Source organism: Ostrea edulis, chromosome 9 (assembly GCF_947568905.1).
Source record: "Ostrea edulis chromosome 9, xbOstEdul1.1, whole genome shotgun sequence".
Lineage (NCBI taxonomy): Eukaryota > Metazoa > Mollusca > Bivalvia > Ostreida > Ostreidae > Ostrea > Ostrea edulis.
The window spans coordinates 2,264,853-2,285,235 of record NC_079172.1 but is presented as its reverse complement, the minus strand read 5'-3'; the positions used below and the strand labels follow the sequence as shown (position 1 = coordinate 2,285,235).

At 39.1% G+C, this 20,383-nt stretch overlaps 1 protein-coding gene and 2 long non-coding RNA genes across 3 annotated transcripts; 2 read left to right on the top strand and 1 right to left on the bottom strand.

Annotated features, from left to right (window-relative positions):
* Window positions 1–1,492: 1,492 nt before the first annotated feature.
* LOC130049987 (uncharacterized) lies at window positions 1,493–7,599 on the top strand. Its single transcript, XR_008798335.1, has 4 exons — window positions 1,493–1,838; window positions 4,369–4,504; window positions 5,578–5,755; window positions 6,980–7,599. It is a non-coding gene; the product is annotated as an uncharacterized LOC130049987 (long non-coding RNA).
* Window positions 7,600–14,534: 6,935 nt separating this feature from the next.
* Window positions 14,535–20,080, top strand: LOC130049990 (uncharacterized). Its single transcript, XR_008798338.1, has 3 exons — window positions 14,535–15,012; window positions 16,231–16,736; window positions 19,864–20,080. It is a non-coding gene; the product is annotated as an uncharacterized LOC130049990 (long non-coding RNA).
* Window positions 15,024–18,200, bottom strand: LOC125666481 (E3 ubiquitin-protein ligase TRIM71-like). Its single transcript, XM_056148238.1, has 2 exons — window positions 18,123–18,200; window positions 15,024–17,900 (listed from the first exon to the last, which is right to left on the bottom strand). Exon 2 carries the CDS (start codon window positions 17,867–17,869, stop codon window positions 16,202–16,204), a length of 1,668 nt encoding a protein of 555 aa, XP_056004213.1. The 5' UTR covers window positions 17,870–17,900; window positions 18,123–18,200; the 3' UTR covers window positions 15,024–16,201.
* Window positions 20,081–20,383: the final 303 nt, after the last annotated feature.

Genomic DNA, 20,383 nt, shown 5'->3' with positions numbered 1-20,383 from the left:
CCGCCCACATTCAGTGATCCGTGGGGAAACCGTTCGGTGTTTTTTGGGGGGTCTTTAACAATGAGAATTTTAAGTCTAAAAAATTAAATTTTAATAATACCTGGGAGAAAAGTAATGAAAAAAGTGTGTGTGTGTGTGTGTGTGGGGGGGGGGGGGGGGGGGGGGGGGGTACTGTTTTCAAGGTATCAGGACAACTCGCCCCCAAGACAACTCGCCCTAAAGACAACTCGCCCCCTCTTCGGGACAACTCGCCCCCTCTCTTTAGATATATCGCTCCTTCATATCATGTATATCATACATGTTTACAATTATCATTTTTGGTCTAAATCCAAGAGGTGTTTTAGCAAAAATTAATGAATTTCTTATAGATAGTATATACATCACAGACAATAAGACGTGTTCACATAAACACCGAACTTCGTGTCTTTTTATGCAAGACGAAAGCTATTAGTGAAAATCCAGTGTTTGGGTTCAGTAAATTCATCATCACTTTTATTTACATGTAAAATATATAATTTCAGCGGAATCAAGTTAGCGTTTGGTATAGGGAGAATATTAGCTTGGTCTACAGCTGACGGAGTATAATTATCAATAATCTGCGTCTGTTGTTAAATCTAATTGTTTGATTTCCCCCAAGCTGTTATAAATTGACTTCAAACGCTATGAGGTACTCATCATCAGAGTTCCTTACACTTTGAAATCGCCGCGTAAAAAGAATCACCCCGCGTAAAAAGAATCAATAAAGCAAAGCCGATATAAAATTTCTGAAATGGGAGTTTTATTATTTTTCAACGGGAATTAGTTGAGAAATGCATGAAAAGATAATTACATGTATCAGAATATTCATGCTTCACCTTTACACTTATATATACTATATCGATAAAAAAAAAACCACACAAAAAAAACCCACTCACACATCACCCCCCACCCCCACCCCCACCCCCCAAAACACTCCCAAAATGTTCTCAGTATTGGAGAGATTTAATAAATTACCTGAAGATCAGCAAATATAATTTTCCTTGCCAATTGATTTATGAAAAATATAACTTTTTCTGAAATGCAATAATCAAATCTGTGTATAATTCTATTAGAATTTACCAATCGTGTTAAAGTATGAAATAAAACGACGTACAGTGTATCTTTATAGGGTTAAAAGTGAAAAATAACACACACACACACACACAAAATAAAAATAAAATGTGATAATATATTTATATTTAATATTGGGGGCGAGTTGTCTCGAGAGAAGGGGCGACTTGTCCTGAGAGGGGGCGAGTTGTCTTGAGGGCAAGTTGTCTTGGGGGCGAGTTGTCCAGCATTCGTTTTCAATACACAAACTGTTTGACCTGATTTATGCAAATGAGACTGGTCGTTAAAAGGTTGACGTAAGATTTGGCCTTGGAATAATGCATTTTCGTCAGTGGCTTACTTTCATTTTCTAAGCATGGAAGCTTTTTTTGCCAAGTATTTGGAGAAGGTGCACTCGAGCTCTGCCCCAGGTTTAAATGGTCATTGTCATATTTGGATGGGGGCTAGAAGCAGCAACAACAAGTATGGTGTTGTGTGCTACAAGCATCCGATAAAGAACAGCTGGCAGATGATGCATGTGCATAGACTCAGTGTCATGTTACATCATCGTCACCATGAGTTAGATGCATCAATTGTTGCATCCCACTTGTGCCACAACACACTGTGTGTTGTACCAGGGCATATTGCTCTGGAGCAGCACGGTATCAATAACCAGCGACAGACATGCAAATCCGGGGGCACCTGTCTGGGGCACCCACCTCCCTATCTTCCCTGTCGTCTGGAGCTACATATGGATAACAACAATCTTGGTAAGTTTATCACATTTTATTATTAACATGTTACACCGCTGTAGATGGGAGAGGCATGTGTCACTCCTCACAAAGTTATTAGTACATTGAAGTAGTTATAAATGAGCAGTTATTAATTGCTAATTAGAGTTCATAGCAACTTAATCAGTCACTCTCTTCACTGGCGAGGCCTGAGATGATATCTCAATTCTCCCCTCTTGTGGTATGGGTGATCACGGGCGGCAGCTGAGTTAAAGTCAAGCTGGCCTTTGCAGTAGTCTGAAGTTCCTCTATGTTCTTCCCGGTACTGGTGATGCTCTGCCATTTTCCTGGCCAATAGTGTGTTCCTTCTACTCTTCACTCTCTCATTTCTGTGATAGGCTTGATTGTACAGGAACTTCTGGTCCAGTCTATCTAATTGTTGCTTCCTATGCTCAGAGTACTGTATTCCAGCAGATTCGCATTTCAGTCTGGTTGATGTACCGGGTAAGTTGTTCCGTCGATGTATCATGGAGTGTAGATGACCCTCTGTTGTTCGGGAAAACTTAATGTACTTGGGCATGTTGCAACTGGCACTACGGTGGTAAGACTTGTTGGCCTCCAGGACTTTAGGTAAGAAATCACTCATTTTCTGCAGGTCTCTGTCAAATTTGGTAAACAGTTCCTTGACTATCAAAGCACATCTTGACTCTAGATCATTGCTAAATACTCTCTGTAGCTCTTTCTTCTGTTCTTTGGTCTGGGTATGGAACATTCCTTCGATATAGACTGCTGGGTTGCTGGCGCGGAACTGTGACCACACATTATGGACAGGGTCGGCTAGACGCTCTACTTTCCATAGGGGATGTAGAGCTCGCATCGCTTTGTCCACTCCTTTGGCACCTTGGGCGTCGCCGTCTGTGGTAACATACCGGACTAATACATCTTGCAAGGCCAGCTGTGTGCCAATGTCCTTCCCCATCTCATACTCTGAAAATGGTGCTGCCCGTGGTCGATTGGAAGTACAATCAGGATGGCCGCCTGGACAATCTACTTCCATTCCCTTCCCCCTTAGCCATGCACCTGTCCAGCAGAGTTTGTTTTGCTGAGCACAGGCAAGTATATATTTTCTGTCCGTGTTGGTTTCAACGGCCAAGGTAAAGGCTTGACTGGCATTCTGTCCGGGGGTCCTGCGGCTGAACATGATGTTACTGTTATAACGGGCATCTTTTGAAATGTTGATGACATTTTCTGGGTGGCCACGGGTCTTGTTGATCTCTTTCACTTTCTGTATCTTTTGATGCATATCTTCTTTGTTTAAGTTTGTCATATTTTGGTTGATTTTGAAAAGGAGCTTCCGGAGAGAGGCCTTAGTGGGAGGCGGGATGTCTAGGTAGCTCAGGAATTCTATAGCTTTCTCTGCCCCCAGTGAAGTGCCCAGAAGGGCATATGCCAGAGCCATGTTTGATGCCGATGCATTGCGACCAGGACCCTCTTGGCGGATCACTTGGAATAGGGTAAATTCAGGTGAGTTGAACTGGCAATTTACAAAAGTCGGAATGTATTTCCATGAAATTCCTGCTTTTGTCGAGTGCAGCACAGTGATGTTCGGAGCGGTACAGGTGGTAGACTGATGAAGTTGTATCGTTTGATTAATCATCTCCATCATCTTCTGTTCATCCACTATACGTCGCCCACCTAAGTACTCTCTTCTCTTTGGTGTTTGATTTGGGAAGTCGGAAGGAAGTGGCCGCAGAATGCAGGATGGTCCACTTTCACCATCACAGTTAGGAGTTTGGTAGGACTGGCTGTCCAGACTTGGCTTGGTGACCAGGGCATGATCTGTTGAATTCAGCCTGACAAATGATCGTGGACTAGAATTTCTCTGTACGTCAGTCTTAGTCTTGCGGCCATGGAATTACCTCGATGAAATTTGCCCTGCCCTGGGAGCTTCTTCTTGCAGAGTTCCTTCCCTTTGTTCCATGGAGCCATAGTTTTCTTAAACATGTTGGTGAGTAGAGTAGTGCTTTTTCTGGCAGATTCAGGCATTGATATGTTGAATTCTCTTAGCTTACCCATATTTATAGTGCCTAATGTTTGGTTAACTTTAGAATAGCATCTTTCACATCTCTAATGACAGTTTAAATGTGACCAGGGATAATCCAGCATGACCAGTAAGTGCCACATCCTGATAGTGGCTGCTGTGGTCCTGTCTGCTTATCTGCTGACAACAGAGATATTAATCTATTTTCATTGACTTGTGCTGTTGTTTCTTACAGCCAATATAATGGAGAATTTGGAAATATTTTTTCTTATGTAAAATTCTACTGTAAGATATTTTATTTTAGACATTCTTTAAGAAACTTCACCATATTTGGTGGTAACTTTTACAAAAAAACTAAAGAATATCTATTTACATTATCGAGCAAATTTGTTATCCTCTTTAGGTAAAGGGGATATGTATGCAATATATAAAAATAATTGGTAAGAAATTTATTGCAGCATATGTCATATGTGAGCATTTCAAAATTGTGTACTGTAGGTCTGATGCTGATTTCATCCTCTGTTTCAGTGTTTCAGGAGATTTAGCTCATCACTTCAAAGGGCTTTCACTCTGCTGTTCAGATGACAAATACAATGTGACTTCATAGGGATGTGTAGTATGGCTGTAGAAGTTTTTGTGCCAAGTTTCATGAAAATCAAAGAAGGTTTGTGTCTTTATCAGGTCAAAGGTCAAATCTCGCATTAATCAACTTTTCGGACATTTTTGTATAGGAGGGAACTAATAATGATTAACGATGAAAATTTTAAGTCTAAAAAATTAATTTTGAATAATACCTGGGAGGAAAGTTATGAAAAAAGTGGGGAGAGGGGGGTATTGTTTTCAATACACAAGGTGTTTGACCTGATTTATGCAAATGAGATTGGTCGTTAAAAAGTTGACGTAAGATTTGGCCTTGGACTAATGCATTTTCGTCAGTATTTCAACCAAACTTGACACAAAGCATCCTTGGGTAAAGGGATTCAAGTTTGTTGAAATGAAGGGCCATGATGATGTCCCCTTTAAAAGGGAATATAATCACAAAAATGCAAAAATTGGGTGGGGTTATTAAAAATTTTCTTCTCAAGAACCACTGGGCCAGAAGAGCTGAAATCTACAAGAAAACTTGCTGACATAGTGTAGTGCAGATTCAAGTTTCTTAAAATCATGGCCCCCGGGGGTAGGTTTGGGCCACAATAGGGGATCAAAGTTTTATATACAAATATATAGGGAAAATCTTTGAAAATCTTCTTCTCAAGTACCACCGTTCAGGAAAGTACAAATTTACATGAAAGCTTCTTGACATAGTGCAAATTCAAGTTTGTTACTTAAAATTATGTCCACACCCCCACCCCCAGGTGAAGGATGGGGCCACAATAAGGGATCAAAGTTTTACATACAACTATATAGGGAAATATTTTAAAATCTTCTTTCCAAGAATCATCTGGCCAAACAATTTTACATTTACATGAAAGCTTCCTGACATAGTGCAGATTCAAGTTTGTAAACATCATGGCCCCAAGGGTTAGTTTGGGGCTACAATAGGGATCAAAGTTTTACATCCATATATATAAGGAAAATCTTTAGATATGGTTGAAGGTAACTCAGGTGAGCGATGTGGCCCATGAGTCTTTTGTTAGCTTTGGTTCTTCCCGGCATGACCTGTGAAAGTTGTGTGTGTTTCTTGATTAATAACATTTTTATTCTCTCAGACAAGTGACAGTGGTTTTTTTTTTTCAGAAGCCTGGTAGGAAGGATTTGCCGCTTGACCAGGATCATTGTCTGGGTCATCCGGTCAGTGGTTACCACCTGTACTTCAAGGTCACTCTCAGAGGAGTCCCCACAGCATCCGTATTCCAGGCGATGCATTGAAATGCTTAAACCACATGCCCCAGGACTACAAAAGTGCTATTATTTAGTAAGTGTCCTTGTCTATTCTTTGTCACTAATTATACCCCCCGCAACAAGTTGTGGGGGGGGGGGGGGGGGTTATACTGGAATCGGGTTGTCCGTCTGTCTGTCCGTCCGTCTGTCTGTCCGTTCGTCCGTCTGTAGACGCAATGGTTTCCGGGCTCTAAAGCATTATCCTTTCCACCTACCGTCACCATATCATATATATGGACTACCCATGGGATGAAGATGTTCCCTATCGATTTTGGGGTCAAAAGGTCAAAGGTCAAGCGCACTGGACATCGAAGTAGCAATATGGTTTCCGGGCTCTAAAGCGTTATCCTTTCCACCTAGTCACCATATCATACATATGGACTACCCATGAGATGAAGATGTTCCCTATCGATTTTGGGGTCAAAAGGTCAAAGGTCACGTGCACAGGACATCGAAGTAGCGATATGGTTCGGTTTATCATGCCATTTGTTTTTTACACTCAGAAAAGAGGTAGTTTATACCTATTACCAACGCCCTTTGGGAGATTGGGGTAAGCGGGGGGTATTCTTAGTGAGCATTGCTCGTACCTCTTGTTTGATTTTCGAGAAGGTATACTTATCAAAGGAGTATACAGTTTATGTTGCTGGCTGGAAGAACGTCATACCCACCCTTGAGTACAAGGGATTATTATACATGTCATCACTCACCCACTCCTGAGTACAGGGATTATTATACATGTCATCACTCACCCTCACGAGTACAGGGGGTTATTGTAGATATCATCACTCACCCACTCCTGAGTACAGGGATTATTGTACATGTTATCACTCACCCACTCCTGAGTACAGAGATTATTGTAGATATCATCACTCACGAGTACAGGGGGTTATTGTACATGTCATCACTCACTCTCACGAGTACAGGGGGTTATTGTACATGTCATCACTCACTCTCACGAGTACAGGGGGTTATTGTACATGTCATCACTCACTCTCACGAGTACAGGGGGTTATTGTACATGTCATCACTCACTCTCACGAGTACAGGGGTTATTGTACATGTCATCTACCCTCACCCATCCCCGAGTAAGGGGGGGGGGGGGTGTTGGGTGTTGAATCGCTTTCATCATGGGCGACATGTGAAGACTCATTTCTCCTAAGGGTCTTGACGTTCACCAGCTGGAAATATTTTTTACTCATATCAGCCTCATTTATTAAATTATCAGTTTTTGCCATAATATATCGTTGGATTTTTGCAGTGACTTGTGTGATATGGAGAGTAGAAATGTCGGAGGATAGAAGAATTGTTCTCAGTTCATCATTACCTGCTGGTGGAGAGTTGGAGTGTCGGTGGATAGAAGAATTGTTCTCAGTTCATCATTACCTGCTGGTGGAGAGTAGAAGTGTCATAGGATAGAAGAATTGTTCTCAGTTAATCATTACCTGCTGGTGGAGGCTGAACACTTTGATAAACATTACTGTTGTCTTGCTGAGATGTAGCAATCAGTGTGAGGTTTCATTTACTGAAAGAAGAGTCGGAGAAGTATTCCATTTTCTCATATTGTTACAACTCCTACAGTTATCTCCCTCAGACTAGATAAATCATGTTTGTAATCATTATTACAACCTATCATTTTGATCTAATGCTGTCCGACGTGTTTCATACCGATTGTTAGGCCATTCTTGGCACACTGATTTTGACTATGGATAATTCCGTTTACCTGATCAGGATATACGACTCACGGCGGGTGTGACCGTCGACAGGGGATGCATTGTCTGTGTCCGTAGTTGAATGTCGTCTATCCACTGTTAACAATTGACCATTTTAACCTCTTCTTGACAACTGACTTTCAATTCTTTTCAAACTGGATTTGAAGCATCTTTGGAACAAGAGGGACACAAATTCTAAATTTCAGGACTTGTGACCTCCTAAGGGGGGGGGGGGGGGGGGGGGGGGGGGGGGGCAAAAGCAACCATATATTTACTGATTTAAACGAAATCTTCATTACAGCCTCACATTTAATTACAAAATTCATGATTCTGGGGAGAAGTGTTTTGGTAACAGGGTGGGACCAAATTGGCTTTTGTTCACCTGAGCTAAAGGCTCAAGTGAAATTGTCTGATCACATTTTATCAATCATACGTCTGTCTGACCATCTGTAAACTTTTTCGTCTTCTCCAAAACCACTGAGTCAGTTTCAACCAAACTTGTCACAAAGCCTCTTTGCCTGGATTTAAGATCAAACCAAGAAACATGTCCACTTGAAGGTGAAATAATCACGAAAAGGCAAAACTGGGGTGGGGTCGTTTAAAAATCTTATTCTTAAGAAAATTTAGGGCAAATAAGTTGAAATATGCATGAATGTTTCCTGACATAGAGTAGATTCAAGTTTGTTCACATTGTGAGAAGGATGAGGCCTCAATATGGGGTCAAAGGTTAATGATTTCTGATTTCTGGTCATTCCAGCACTTATTGACACTTTGTTTTTTCAGCTTCCTGGGTCTCAAGAGATGATGAGAGCCTGACCACAGGAACACTTCCATCCTCCTACAAGCAGAAAGAGGCTGTTTTACCATCTGATTCATTTCTGGAAATAGTCTTCCAAATAGAGCGGGTAAAATTCTTCCTTTTTACTAAACTTAAGCTAAATATTTTTAGCTCACCTGAGCTGAAAGCTCAAGTGAGCTTTTCTGATCGCTTTTTGTCCGTCGTCTGTCTGTCTGTTAAACATTTACATTTTCAACTTCTTCTCCAAAACCACTTGGACAATTTTAACCAATGTTGGCACAAATCACCCTTGTGTGAAGGGGATTCAAAATTGTTCAAATGAGGGCCAACCCCCTTATCCAAGAGGAGATAATAGCAAATCAGTAAAAATACATTGAATTTTTTAAAAAATCTTCTTCTCCAGAACCAGTGAGCAAATTTCATTCAAACTTAATGCAAATCATCCTTAGTTGAAGAGAATTCAAAATTGTTCAAATTAAGGGCCAGGTTCTCTTCAAAGGGGAGATAATCACAAAAGTGTAAAAATAGGGTGGGGTCATTTAAAAATCTTCTTCTCATAAAGCACTGTACCAGTATAGTTGAAATTTACGTGGAAGTTTGCTGACATATGGAGATTCAAGTTTGTTCATATCATGGTCCCCAGGGGTCGGATGGCGCCACAATAGGGGAAGACATATTTTATATGTATTTATATAGGAAAAATCTTTTAAAATCTTCTTATCAAGAACCATTGAGCCAGAAGAGTTCAAATTTACAATGACATAATGCAGATTCAAGTTTGTTCATATCATGGCCCCCGGGGGTCGGGTGGGGCCACACTAGGGGAAACCATATTTTATATGTGTGTATATAGGAAAAATCTTTTTCTTAAGAACCATTGAGCCAGAAGAGTTCAAATTTACATGAAAGCTTTATGACATAGTGCAGATTCAGATTTGTTCATATCATAGCCCCCACGGGTCGGGTGGGGCCACACTAAGTGAAATCATATTTTATATGTGTTTATATAGGAAAAATCTTCTTCTCAAGAACCATTGAGACAGGAGAGTTCAAATTTACATGGAAGCTTCCTGACATAATGCAGATTCAAGTTTGTTCATATCATAGCCCCCAGGGGTCGGGTGGGGCCACAATAGGGGAAACCATATTTTATATGTATTTATATAGGAAAAATCTTAAAAAATCTTCTTCTCAAGAACCATTGAGCCAGATGAGTTCAAATTTACATGGAAGCTTCCTGACATAATGCAGATTCAAGTTTGTTCATATCATGGCCCCCAGGGGTCGGGTGAGGCCACAATAGGGGAACCATATTTTATATGTATTTATATAGGAAAAATCTTAAAAAATCTTCTTCTCAAGAACCATTGAGCCAGAAGAGTTCAACTTTACATGGAAGCTTCCTGACATAATGCAGATTCAAGTTTGTTCATATCATGGCCCCTGGGGGTCGGGTGGGGTCACACTAGGGTAAACCACATTTTATATGTATTTATATAGGAAAAATCTTCTCAAGAACCATTGAGCCAGAAGAGTTCAAATTTACATCGAAATTTCCTGACATAGTTCAGATTCAAGTTTGAAGCTTTATGACATAGTTCAAATTCAAGTTTGTTCAAATCATGGCCCCCGGGGTGTCAGGTTTTGCCACAATAAGGGAAATCGTATTTCATGTGTGTAAATATATGATAAATTTTTAAAAATCTTCTTCTCAAAAACTACTGTGCCAAAAAAGTTGAAATATACATGGAACTTTTATGACATAGTGCAGTTTCAAGTTTGTTCAAATCATGATCTCCGGGGGTCAGGTATGTCCACAATAGGGAAAACCGTTTTTCATATGTGTTAATGTAAGATAATTAATCTTTAAAAATCTTCTTCTCAAAAACCACTGTGGCAGAAAAGTTGAAATTTACATGGAACCGTTATGACATAGTGCAGATTCGAGTTTGTTCAAATCATGGCCCCCGAGGGTCGGGGTGGGTCCACAATAGGGGAAACTGTATTTCATATGTCTTAATATAGGAAATCTTCTTCTCAAGAACGACTGTGCCAGAAAAGTTGAAATTTACATGGAAGCTTTATGACATAGTTCAGATTCAAGTTTTTCAAAGCATAGTCCCCGGGGGTCAGGTGTTGCTACAACAGGGGAAACCGTATTTCATGTGTGTTGATATAATCTTCATGTATGCACAAAGTGCGGTTCATAATGTCTTTGTTACAGCTGTAAGTTTTCTCCACTTATGCTGTGCATTAAGGGTATGAGACTTAACTTGGAGCACGTTCAATTTGTAAAGTTGGGAAGACATTTGTTTTTATTAAAAACACTCTAATTAATTACAGCATCGGTCTGTGAACTTGTTGACATGTGTAATACCCAATTACCTGTCGTCATCTCTGTCTGTTACACTTTTAAATTCCAGAAACACTGGACTAAACTTGAATAAAATTCTTGGGTAAAGGGGATTTAAAAAATTTTAAAATGCTCCTTATACAATGGAAGATAACGCAAATCGGAGAAAATATAAAATAAAGTTAGTTAAATCATGAAATGGGGATACAGAGCTGGAAAAAAAACAACATTTAATTTACATGGAAGCTTTCTGATATAGAGCACAATAAAGTTTGTGAAAATGATGCCCATAAAAGTGTGGTCACAATAGGGCAAACCATATTTGCATGTCTTTCAATAGAAAATAATCTTTAAAATTTAATTTTTGTATCAAGAACCACTGGGCCACAAAGTTTGTACTTGCATAGAAGATACCTGACATAATACAAAATCACGTGTGTAACAGTCATGACACCTGGAGCAGCTATTTCATTGTACCTGAACCTCCCCAACATAGTGCAGAATCAAGTTTCTTAAAATCTGACATGGCTTCTGAAAAGTTCATGGAATAACAATGGGAAATTCTTTTTCCATGTGTTAAAGTGACTCAGGTGAGCGATGTGGCCCATGGGCCTCTTGTTGATAAATCCGGTATAAGCTGATGTGAAATTTATTATCTCTCCTTCCTATCCACCCCTTTTTCTGTAAACTTTACGTATTTCTTGTTTACTCAGGTGACCTATAATAACTGGTCTGCGTCCTTTGTCGTGTGTTAATAATCGAATATTTTTAACTTCTTGATAACTACCATTCCAATTCTTCTCAAATTTCATTTCAAGCATCTTTTGGACAAGGGGGGCATCAGTTGTAAATTTCAGGATTCCTGAACCCTTCTCTAGAACCACAGGACCCAATTTCAACTTAGAACAGACCATACTTGGATGAAGGGATCCTTGATTGTTCAATTATAGGGCTTCAACCCATTCCAAGGGAGATAACAAAGAAATGGCAAAAATAGGATTGAGTCGTTTTCGAATCTTTACAAGAAGTACTGTTTTACATAGGGATATATGGGGAAATCTTTGAAAATCTTTTCTCAAAAACAAAAAACAAAACAGTAGGACAATATATGATATGCAATCATTCTAAAGTTGGTAGGGTGGGGTCACCATAGGGGATCAACATTTAGGGCACTTGAAATTAATTATCTGGTTCTCAGGCCAATTTTCTCAAAACCAGATGAGGGAGGGAGGCATTTTGTTTTCATTTCTATTAGGCATGAAATAGGTGATGGAGGCTTTTTTGAAATCTGAAACTTGTTGGAAAAGAAACTTTAAACATAAATGTTCTCTGAAACATACAGTCACTTTGTTGTTCGGAGATTAAAGCTTTATACATACTTCAGACATACAGATTCAGCAAATATGGATGTTTACATGAATCTTACATTAAATTTTCATCCAATGCAATTCTTTTGTGAAGTAAATTAAAATTTAAACTGTAACAAACTTGCAAAACATCACACGGGCCCTGTTTACATAACTAAGAATTGAGAGTGCTGTATCTCATTTAAAACTCAAGAACTGACCATCCAAAGTTTTACTGACCATTAGAAATACCCCAGTTAAACATAATAAATATTACAAATGAGAAAATAAGATTAGAAATTTTTAGTCCAAATCTTGTTTATGCCCCTTTAAGCATAATATAGTGGTGTTATTAAGTCAATTTGTGATTAATGTGCGAATGAATTTTACAGGGTATTGGTCACAGGAAGAGTCCGGCTGATTGACGAGGAATTGTCCTGAGACTGTGACATATTGTAGAGTAGCGGTCACCAGAGATGTAAGGCTGATTGATGAGGGTAATTTTCCTGAGGCTCTGTAAAAATATCAGGTTTGTTAATGGCATTATGTAAAATGAGCCATATTTTGTATCCACCATGAACTGGTCATGGAGCAGGGGCATCCGTGTTTCTCCAAAATATCTACCGATGTTTTTTTTAGCTCACCTGTCTGAGTCAGAGGCTCAAGTGGGCGTTTCTGATCAAAACTCCCCATTGTCTGTCATTGTCACTGTCATTGTAAACTTTTCATCATTTTCATAATCTCCAGAACCACTCAGCAGATTTAATCCAAACCTAACACAAATCATCCTTGGACAAATGGGATTCTAGTTTGTTCAAATAAAGGGCCATGTCCCCATCAAAAGGAGATGGTTACAAAAATGCAAAAATAGGGTTTGGTCATTTACAAATCTTCTCAATAGCTACTGGGCCAGAAAAGTTCAAATTTATATGGGTCTGAAGCTTCCTGACATTAGAAAATAGAAAAATAAAACCAAGTGTAGCATATCCATACAGAATAACTAGTAAATGCTGTGGTACATGTCGGGGGTTTGTCTATATAAATCATACAGAATAACTAGTAAATACTGTGGTACATGTCGGGGTTTTGGGTATATAAACCGTATAGAATAACTAGTGAATACTGTGGTACATGTCGGGGTTTTGTCTATATAAACCATACAGAATAACTAGTGAATACTGTGTTACATATCGGGGTTTTGTCTATATAAATCATACAGAATAACTAGTGAATACTGTGGTACATGTCGGGGGTTTGGCTATATAAATCATACAGAATAACTAGTGAATACTGTGGTACATGTCGGGGGTTTGGCTATATAAACCATACATAATAATTAACTACTAAATACTGTGGTACATGTCGGGGTTTTGTCTATATAAACCATACAGAATAACTAGTAAATACTGTGTTACATATCGGGGTTTTGTCTATATAAATCATACAGAATAACTAGTAAATACTGTGGTACATGTCGGGGGTTTGTCTATATAAATCATACATAATAAATAGTGAATACTGTGTTACATATCGGGGTTTTGTCTATATAAATCATACAGAATAACTAGTGAATACTGTGTTACATGTCGGGGGTTTGTCTATATAAATCATACATAATAATTAACTAGTAAATACTGTGGTACATGTTGGGGGTTTGTCTATATAAATCATACAGAATAACTAGTAAATACTGTGTTACATGTCGGGGTTTTGTCTATATAAATCATACATAATAATTAACTAGTAAATACTGTGGTACATGTCGGGGTTTTGTCTATATAAATCATACAGAATAACTAGTAAATACTGTGGTACATGTTGGGGTTTTGGCTATAAAAACCATGTTTCTATATTTAAGTCCATTTCAGAATCTTTTGTCTCGTATTGAAATGTCACCATCTGTAGGTGAAGTACCCAAAAATGCTTAGCGCCCAGTGTCATAGCAGTGAGGTTTATTTAACGTACGAACATCTGCGACGACACAGGACCTCTGTGACATATCCAACGTCTGCTGCGACACAGGACCTCTGTGACATATGGAACGTCTGCTGTGACACAGGACCTCTGTGACATATGGAACATTATCTGTTACATAGCCTCACTTCTAAGTGCGGCGTGTTTGACTACCAATGTTTACATCTTAGGTTTTGCATCTTTGGTTTGACGTGGCATGAAGGCATCTCAAACTTCCATCCTCTCAGTTATAAAGTGAACAATCTACCACTGAGCCACCATGACCAGTTTATCTGAAACCCCTGTGTTATTAGTCAGGGGTCCAAACCACTGAGCCACCATGACCAGTTTATCTGAAACCCCTGTGTTACTAGTCAGGTGTTCTAACCACTGAGCCACCATGACCAGTTTATCTGAGACCCCTGTGTTACTAGTCAGGTGTTCTAACCACTGAGCTATCCAGACCGATATTCATGGATCATATGGAAATCCGCTTCATGGATAGCTCAGTTACAGCACCTGTCTAGTAATACAAGGGTCTCAATAGACTGGTCATGGTAGCTCAGTTAGAGCACCTGACTAGTAATACAAGGGTCTCGATAGACTGGTCATGATAGCTCAGTTAGAGCACCTGACTAGTAATACAAGGGTCTCGATAGACTGGTCATGATAGCTCAGTTAGAGCACCTGTCTAGTAGTACACGGGTCTCGATAGACTGGTCATGGTAGCTCAGTTAGAGCACCTGTCTAGTAATACACGGGTCTCGATAGACTGGTCATGGTAGCTCAGTTAGAGCACCTGTCTAGTAATACAAGGGTCTCGATAGACTGGTCATGGTAGCTCAGTGATTACAACACCTGACTAGTTGTATAGGGGTCTTGGATTCAATTCTAAATCAAACGAAATACACAATGTAATAGACTGGACTCTAGTTCTGAATTACAAACAGTTCGGTTTGATATGAATACACTTTGTCTGTGTTGATTTTGTAGGACTGTGGAGTGTCGTGATGTTATTGATGGTCAACAGAAGACTGTGACCTTGAATCTGAAGATCTGTGATGAAGACCGGACGTTTGGGGTCACTCTCTGTTACAGTACTACAAATCTAAGAAAGTACTCAGTAATAATGTAAGACTGAACTCTGTATCATGTTTATCTAATATATACATTGAAAATTATAACACATATTGAAATACATAATTAACAAAAAGAAAAATGTTCAATTAGTAGTTTATCACACTAAAACAAGGACATCCAAATAATAGGTAAGTGTTGTGGATGTACTATAATTCATGGCTACACACAAAATACTAACAAAATGAAAACTCTAAGTACTTCACAATTATTCACGTTTCTTTAAAAGATTTGAGAAGATAGACAACTTATAACACAGTCAAATTAGTCCACAAAAGATTGTATAGAAATAACTAGTAACAGAGTCAAATTAGTCCACAAAAGATTGTATAGAAATAACTAGTAACACAGTCAAATTAGTCCACAAAAGATTGTATAGAAATAACTAGTAACACAGTCAAATTAGTCTACAAAAGATTGTATAGAAATAACTAGTAACACAGTCAAATTAGTCTACAAAAGATTGTATATAGATAACTAGTAACACAGTCAAATTAGTCCACAAAAGATTGTATATAGATAACTAGTAACACAGTCAAATTAGTCTACAAAAGATTGTATAGAAATAACTAGTAACACAGTCAAATTAGTCTACAAAAGATTGTATATAGATAACTAGTAACACAGTCAAATTAGTCCACAAAAGATTGTATATAGATAACTAGTAACACAGTCAAATTAGTCCACAAAAGATTGTATAGAGATAACTAGTAACACAGTCAAATTAGTCTACCAAAGATTGTAAATAAATAGATAATTAACTAGTAACACATTTGGATCAGTAATTAGTATACTAAGATTAATGATGTTTTACTAAACATAATACAGGTTTTACTAAACACCAGTGAGATACTTATTTTCAGTAATCTTGCTAGCAGAAGTACATGTTAATTACACATCACAAACAAGGGGCTGTAATTAACACAGGGCTGTAATTAACACAGGGTTGAAATTAACAAGTGATGCAATTAACATGATGTTGTAATTAACACACACTGTAAAGATATGTAATGAACATGTTTCAGACATGTAATTAACACTGTGTAGAGCTGTGTAATTAACACTGTAGAGCTGTGTAATTAACACTGTGTAGAGCTGTGTAATTAACACTGTAGAGATGTGTAATTAACACTGTGTAGAGCTGTGTAATTAACACTGTAGAGATGTGTAATTAACACTGTGTTTATAGATATTGGATTGTCTTCACTTTAGCAGTGTGATACTCAGCCACAAAGAGGTTGTCTCTGATGTCCACACATAAACCTACTGGAAGTTCTAAATGACAGTGAATGTAACGGAGGAACTGTCCGTCCTGATCTAGGATGTGGATACTCTGAGTGTTAATGTCTGCTGTCAGGATGTGACTCTGGCTGTCTGTAGTGATGCCGACTGGATAAAATGATTGCTCGGTATTAGAGGGATGACCATTGTATCTAAATCGGAGTTTTCCTGACTGATTGACCACCACTACTGCTCTAGCTGTATTGTCAGCCACACAGATATCCAGGTTCTTGTTCTCACTGAGGTATTTAATGTTTCCACCCGATGAGTAGAGAGGACGACCCTGATCATCAAACTGAATGCTTTGTTTCTCTGTGGAGCCGGAGTAATGCACGACTTTGGATTGTTCTCCATCATCACTGTCCATGGTAACCAGGAGGTCGTTAGCCGCGGTACAGCAGACATAGAGAGGTCCCCACCCCTGTAGTGTGATCACGGTCTGTATCTGTTTATTCTTAATTAAGTTTATAGTTTTATCATCATAGTCAGTATAAACAAGATCTCCGTCCCGTGTCACTGCTATGTCCCGCGGTTTGTCCCCTGACTTGGTTTGTATTGATGTCAGTAGTTTACTCTGGAGGTTGAGCAGCTTCATGGTTTTGTTATCCCCGCGTGTCCAGACTTGATCTTCACTCAGACAGCTAACACTGAATAGTCTGTCATACCCAGTGTCTATGGTGGCGGTGAGGCGCGGCTCATCAAGCAGTGGTTTGACTGGAGGAGACGATACAGCTTCTGCTGACTTCATTGTGTCGCCATGTTCTGTGTTAATGGATAATGGCGACAGAGAACCGAACATTTCATTGAGCTGATCTTTGTTTATTTTCTGAGCAGACAAACTGGGTAATGTAACTCGGACTTTAGGCGGTAATGTTCTAAATTCGGAATTCTTGGATTTGTAAGATTTGTAAGTAGCGGTTAAGGAGACGTCATTTGATTTTAGGATTGATTTCAAGTCGGACATGATCTGTTTGAGTTCCGCCATTTTCTGTGTGATTTCTTCTGTATTTTTATTCAGGGTAGATAGGTGTTTAATTTTCATCTCCTGAATGTCGGATTTCCGCTGGTTGACAATGGCGGTGATCTCCCTGTGTAGGAGTTCTCCATGTTGATCGGCAATTGTTGTCAGTTTCCCGTAATTCGTTTCTAACTCGGCTTCCTCAGTTTGCACATCGGACGCCATTTCTTCATATCGCGGGTAAATTCTGGTCTCGAGTTCGTCCAGATCTTTCTGTAAACTTTCTGTTTTAGCGCTGATTTTTTCCAGAATATCTGACATATTGTGACCTTCATGTTTACTTGAGGAGACGCAGGTAGAACACACAGGAATGTCACATTTCTCACAGTAATGTTTACAGAGTTCGTCAGTGTGGTCTGGACATGTTGAGTAGTTAAGAGATTTTCTGTATTTATAGGGCACGACTTTGTGTCTTATAGACGAATCCGAGAGGTGCTTCCCAACACAGGTCTGGCATAGATTTATATCACAACGTTCACAGTGACTCTGTAGGTGGGCAGTTTTACAGAGGTCACACAATAGGATAATCTGGGCTCTGCGGAACGGGTCCATTTCTGATGTCCGGGGTCACATGAGGAGTTCACTGTTAATTAAATTAGGGAATCTTAATTAAAGAGTTTGACTTATTGAAACACATGACCAGCTAGAATTACAGTATGTTGTATAAACTGCCATCATTTATATCAGAGACGTCTATGCATTTTAAATAACCCCCCCCCCCTCTTCAGAGTTATGTGAAATTATTTTAAAAATGAGCAGATCTATCTTATTGATCACACAAATATGGATATTAAGTTTGTCTCACCTGAAAATCCAACATGGTCTCCCTGTTTTTTCCGACCTTCCGTCTAGCCCTGTGATTAAATATTTGTGCAGTGCGTCAGCCTGTATACATTATCTATTTAAATAGAGTTTTAAAGTTTGTTTTGACCTAGATCATACTGGGTAGCGATGTCAACATTTACGTCAGAAGATAGAATTGTTTCAATGTATGTATAAATACCTTCATTATAGTCCGTGTAGAAAAATACTTCGCAATATCAATTGTGCCTCTGTGTGTGTGGGTGGGGGTCATATAGTAATCATTACTACTGTCTCAGTTTGGACAGTTTTATATAGACACAACACCTGATTTAGGTGAAGCACTTACGGACGTAACATTGAGGGTTGTTTATCGTGCCAAAGACTAGTTTGCATTGAGGGCTGTTTATCGTGACAAAGACTAGTTTACATTGAGGGTTGTTTATCGTGACAAAGACTATGCTGGCGCGACGTTGTAAATTTCTTCTCGCTATTATCCAGTGTAAAATTCCAAACAAACTTACATGTATGTGAGTGACGTGTGACTTTCACAAAAATAAACAAAGTCCTATTGAGCGCTTAGTTAAGAAACAATCACTACCTATATATTAAGCAGAATTTTACAGACTTTTCTGTATACTGACAATGAACTTAACACGGCAAGAAGTTTACAGACTTTTGTGTATACTGACAATAAACTGAACACGCTAATCAAAATTTTACAGACTTTAGGAGATTCTCACATGTGTAGAGCTATAATACATTGGGTTAAATGCTGTCTGACTTGTTTTATACCGATTGTTAGGCCGTTCTTGGCACACTAATTTTGACTACGGATAACTCCGGGATATGAGGCTGACGGCGGGTGTGACCGGTCAACAGGGGATGCTTACTCCTCCTAGGTACCTGATTCCATCTCTGGTATATCCAGGGATCCGTGTTTACACATCTCTCTATTTTCAATTTTGTATTGCTTGTATAGTGGTTATGAGATTGATCACTGTTCGTTGTCTTCACCTTTCACCTAGTGTTGGTTGTGTAGGGGGGGGGGGGGGGGGGGTATATTTTGTAGGCGTCCCTCTCGAGAATTTTTCAGGCGTATAGTATACAAATATTACCATTGCCGATAAAGGGCTGCAGAATTTGGGCCTATGCTCGGAGCTTATGGCCTTTGACAAGGAAGGGATCTTTGCTGTGACACGGGGCCTCAGTTTTTTCGGTCATATCCGAATGACCGCTTCATTTAATCACCTCTTACGACAAGCAAGGGTACTAGGGATATATTCTATCTAGGATCCTCACGGACTGGGGGGTTGAGGGGGGGGGGGGTGAAATGATATGCGACTTTGATTTCGGAAATGTTAACATAAAGCTTATAAAAAATGATCGGAAATCATATATCCGGGATTGAAGTGTTCCTGTCGTTTTAATGGCACACAAAGTTTGCTTTAAAATTCAACAATTTGAATCCACACGCCAGCTATTTTTTTTAATCAGTGAATCAGATTACATTGCTTATTGAAATAATTGTCTTACATGTACCAGAGGGCTCATCACTCAAGCTTTCACTTACATATCATCCATTCCCTGTAAATAGAAAGCTTACCTGTGTACAGATAAACAATAGGTAAATTACCTGTGTATGTTTGAAGTGTGAGTGAAGCTTGCATCACGCGCCCTCTAGTGAGGAAATTACATGAAATACATTACATGTTTTTGAATTATTACTCTTTTTTCTTTTGTAGATTGCGTTGAGTGGAACAATGAACCTCCGGATATCTATGTACATTTACACGTGTAGGATTAAACTTCTGTTGCACTCGCGCATGCGAGCTTCTCCTATATTGGGTGTTTGCGTTTTATTTCATGAATAGTTTAGGAATATACTGTCCGCTCAATATCTTGAGAATCCTTTGCTTGACAGACATTAAACCTGGTACACTGGTGCATCTTGAGGAGAAGACCACCCTATTTGATTTTGAGGTCATGCAGTCAAGGTTAAGGGTCAAACTGGACATACATGTAGGAATATACTGTCAGCTCAATTTCTTGAGAATCCTTTGATTGACAGACATCAGATTTAGTACACTGGTATATCTTCAGGAGAAGGTGACCTGTATTGATTTTGAGGTTACATGGACCAAGGTCAATGGTGAAACTGGACACAGTAATATACTGACCACTTAATTTCTTGAGAACCCTTTGCTTGACAGACATCAAACTTAGTATACTGGTACATCTTCAGGAGAAGATTACCCCTATTGA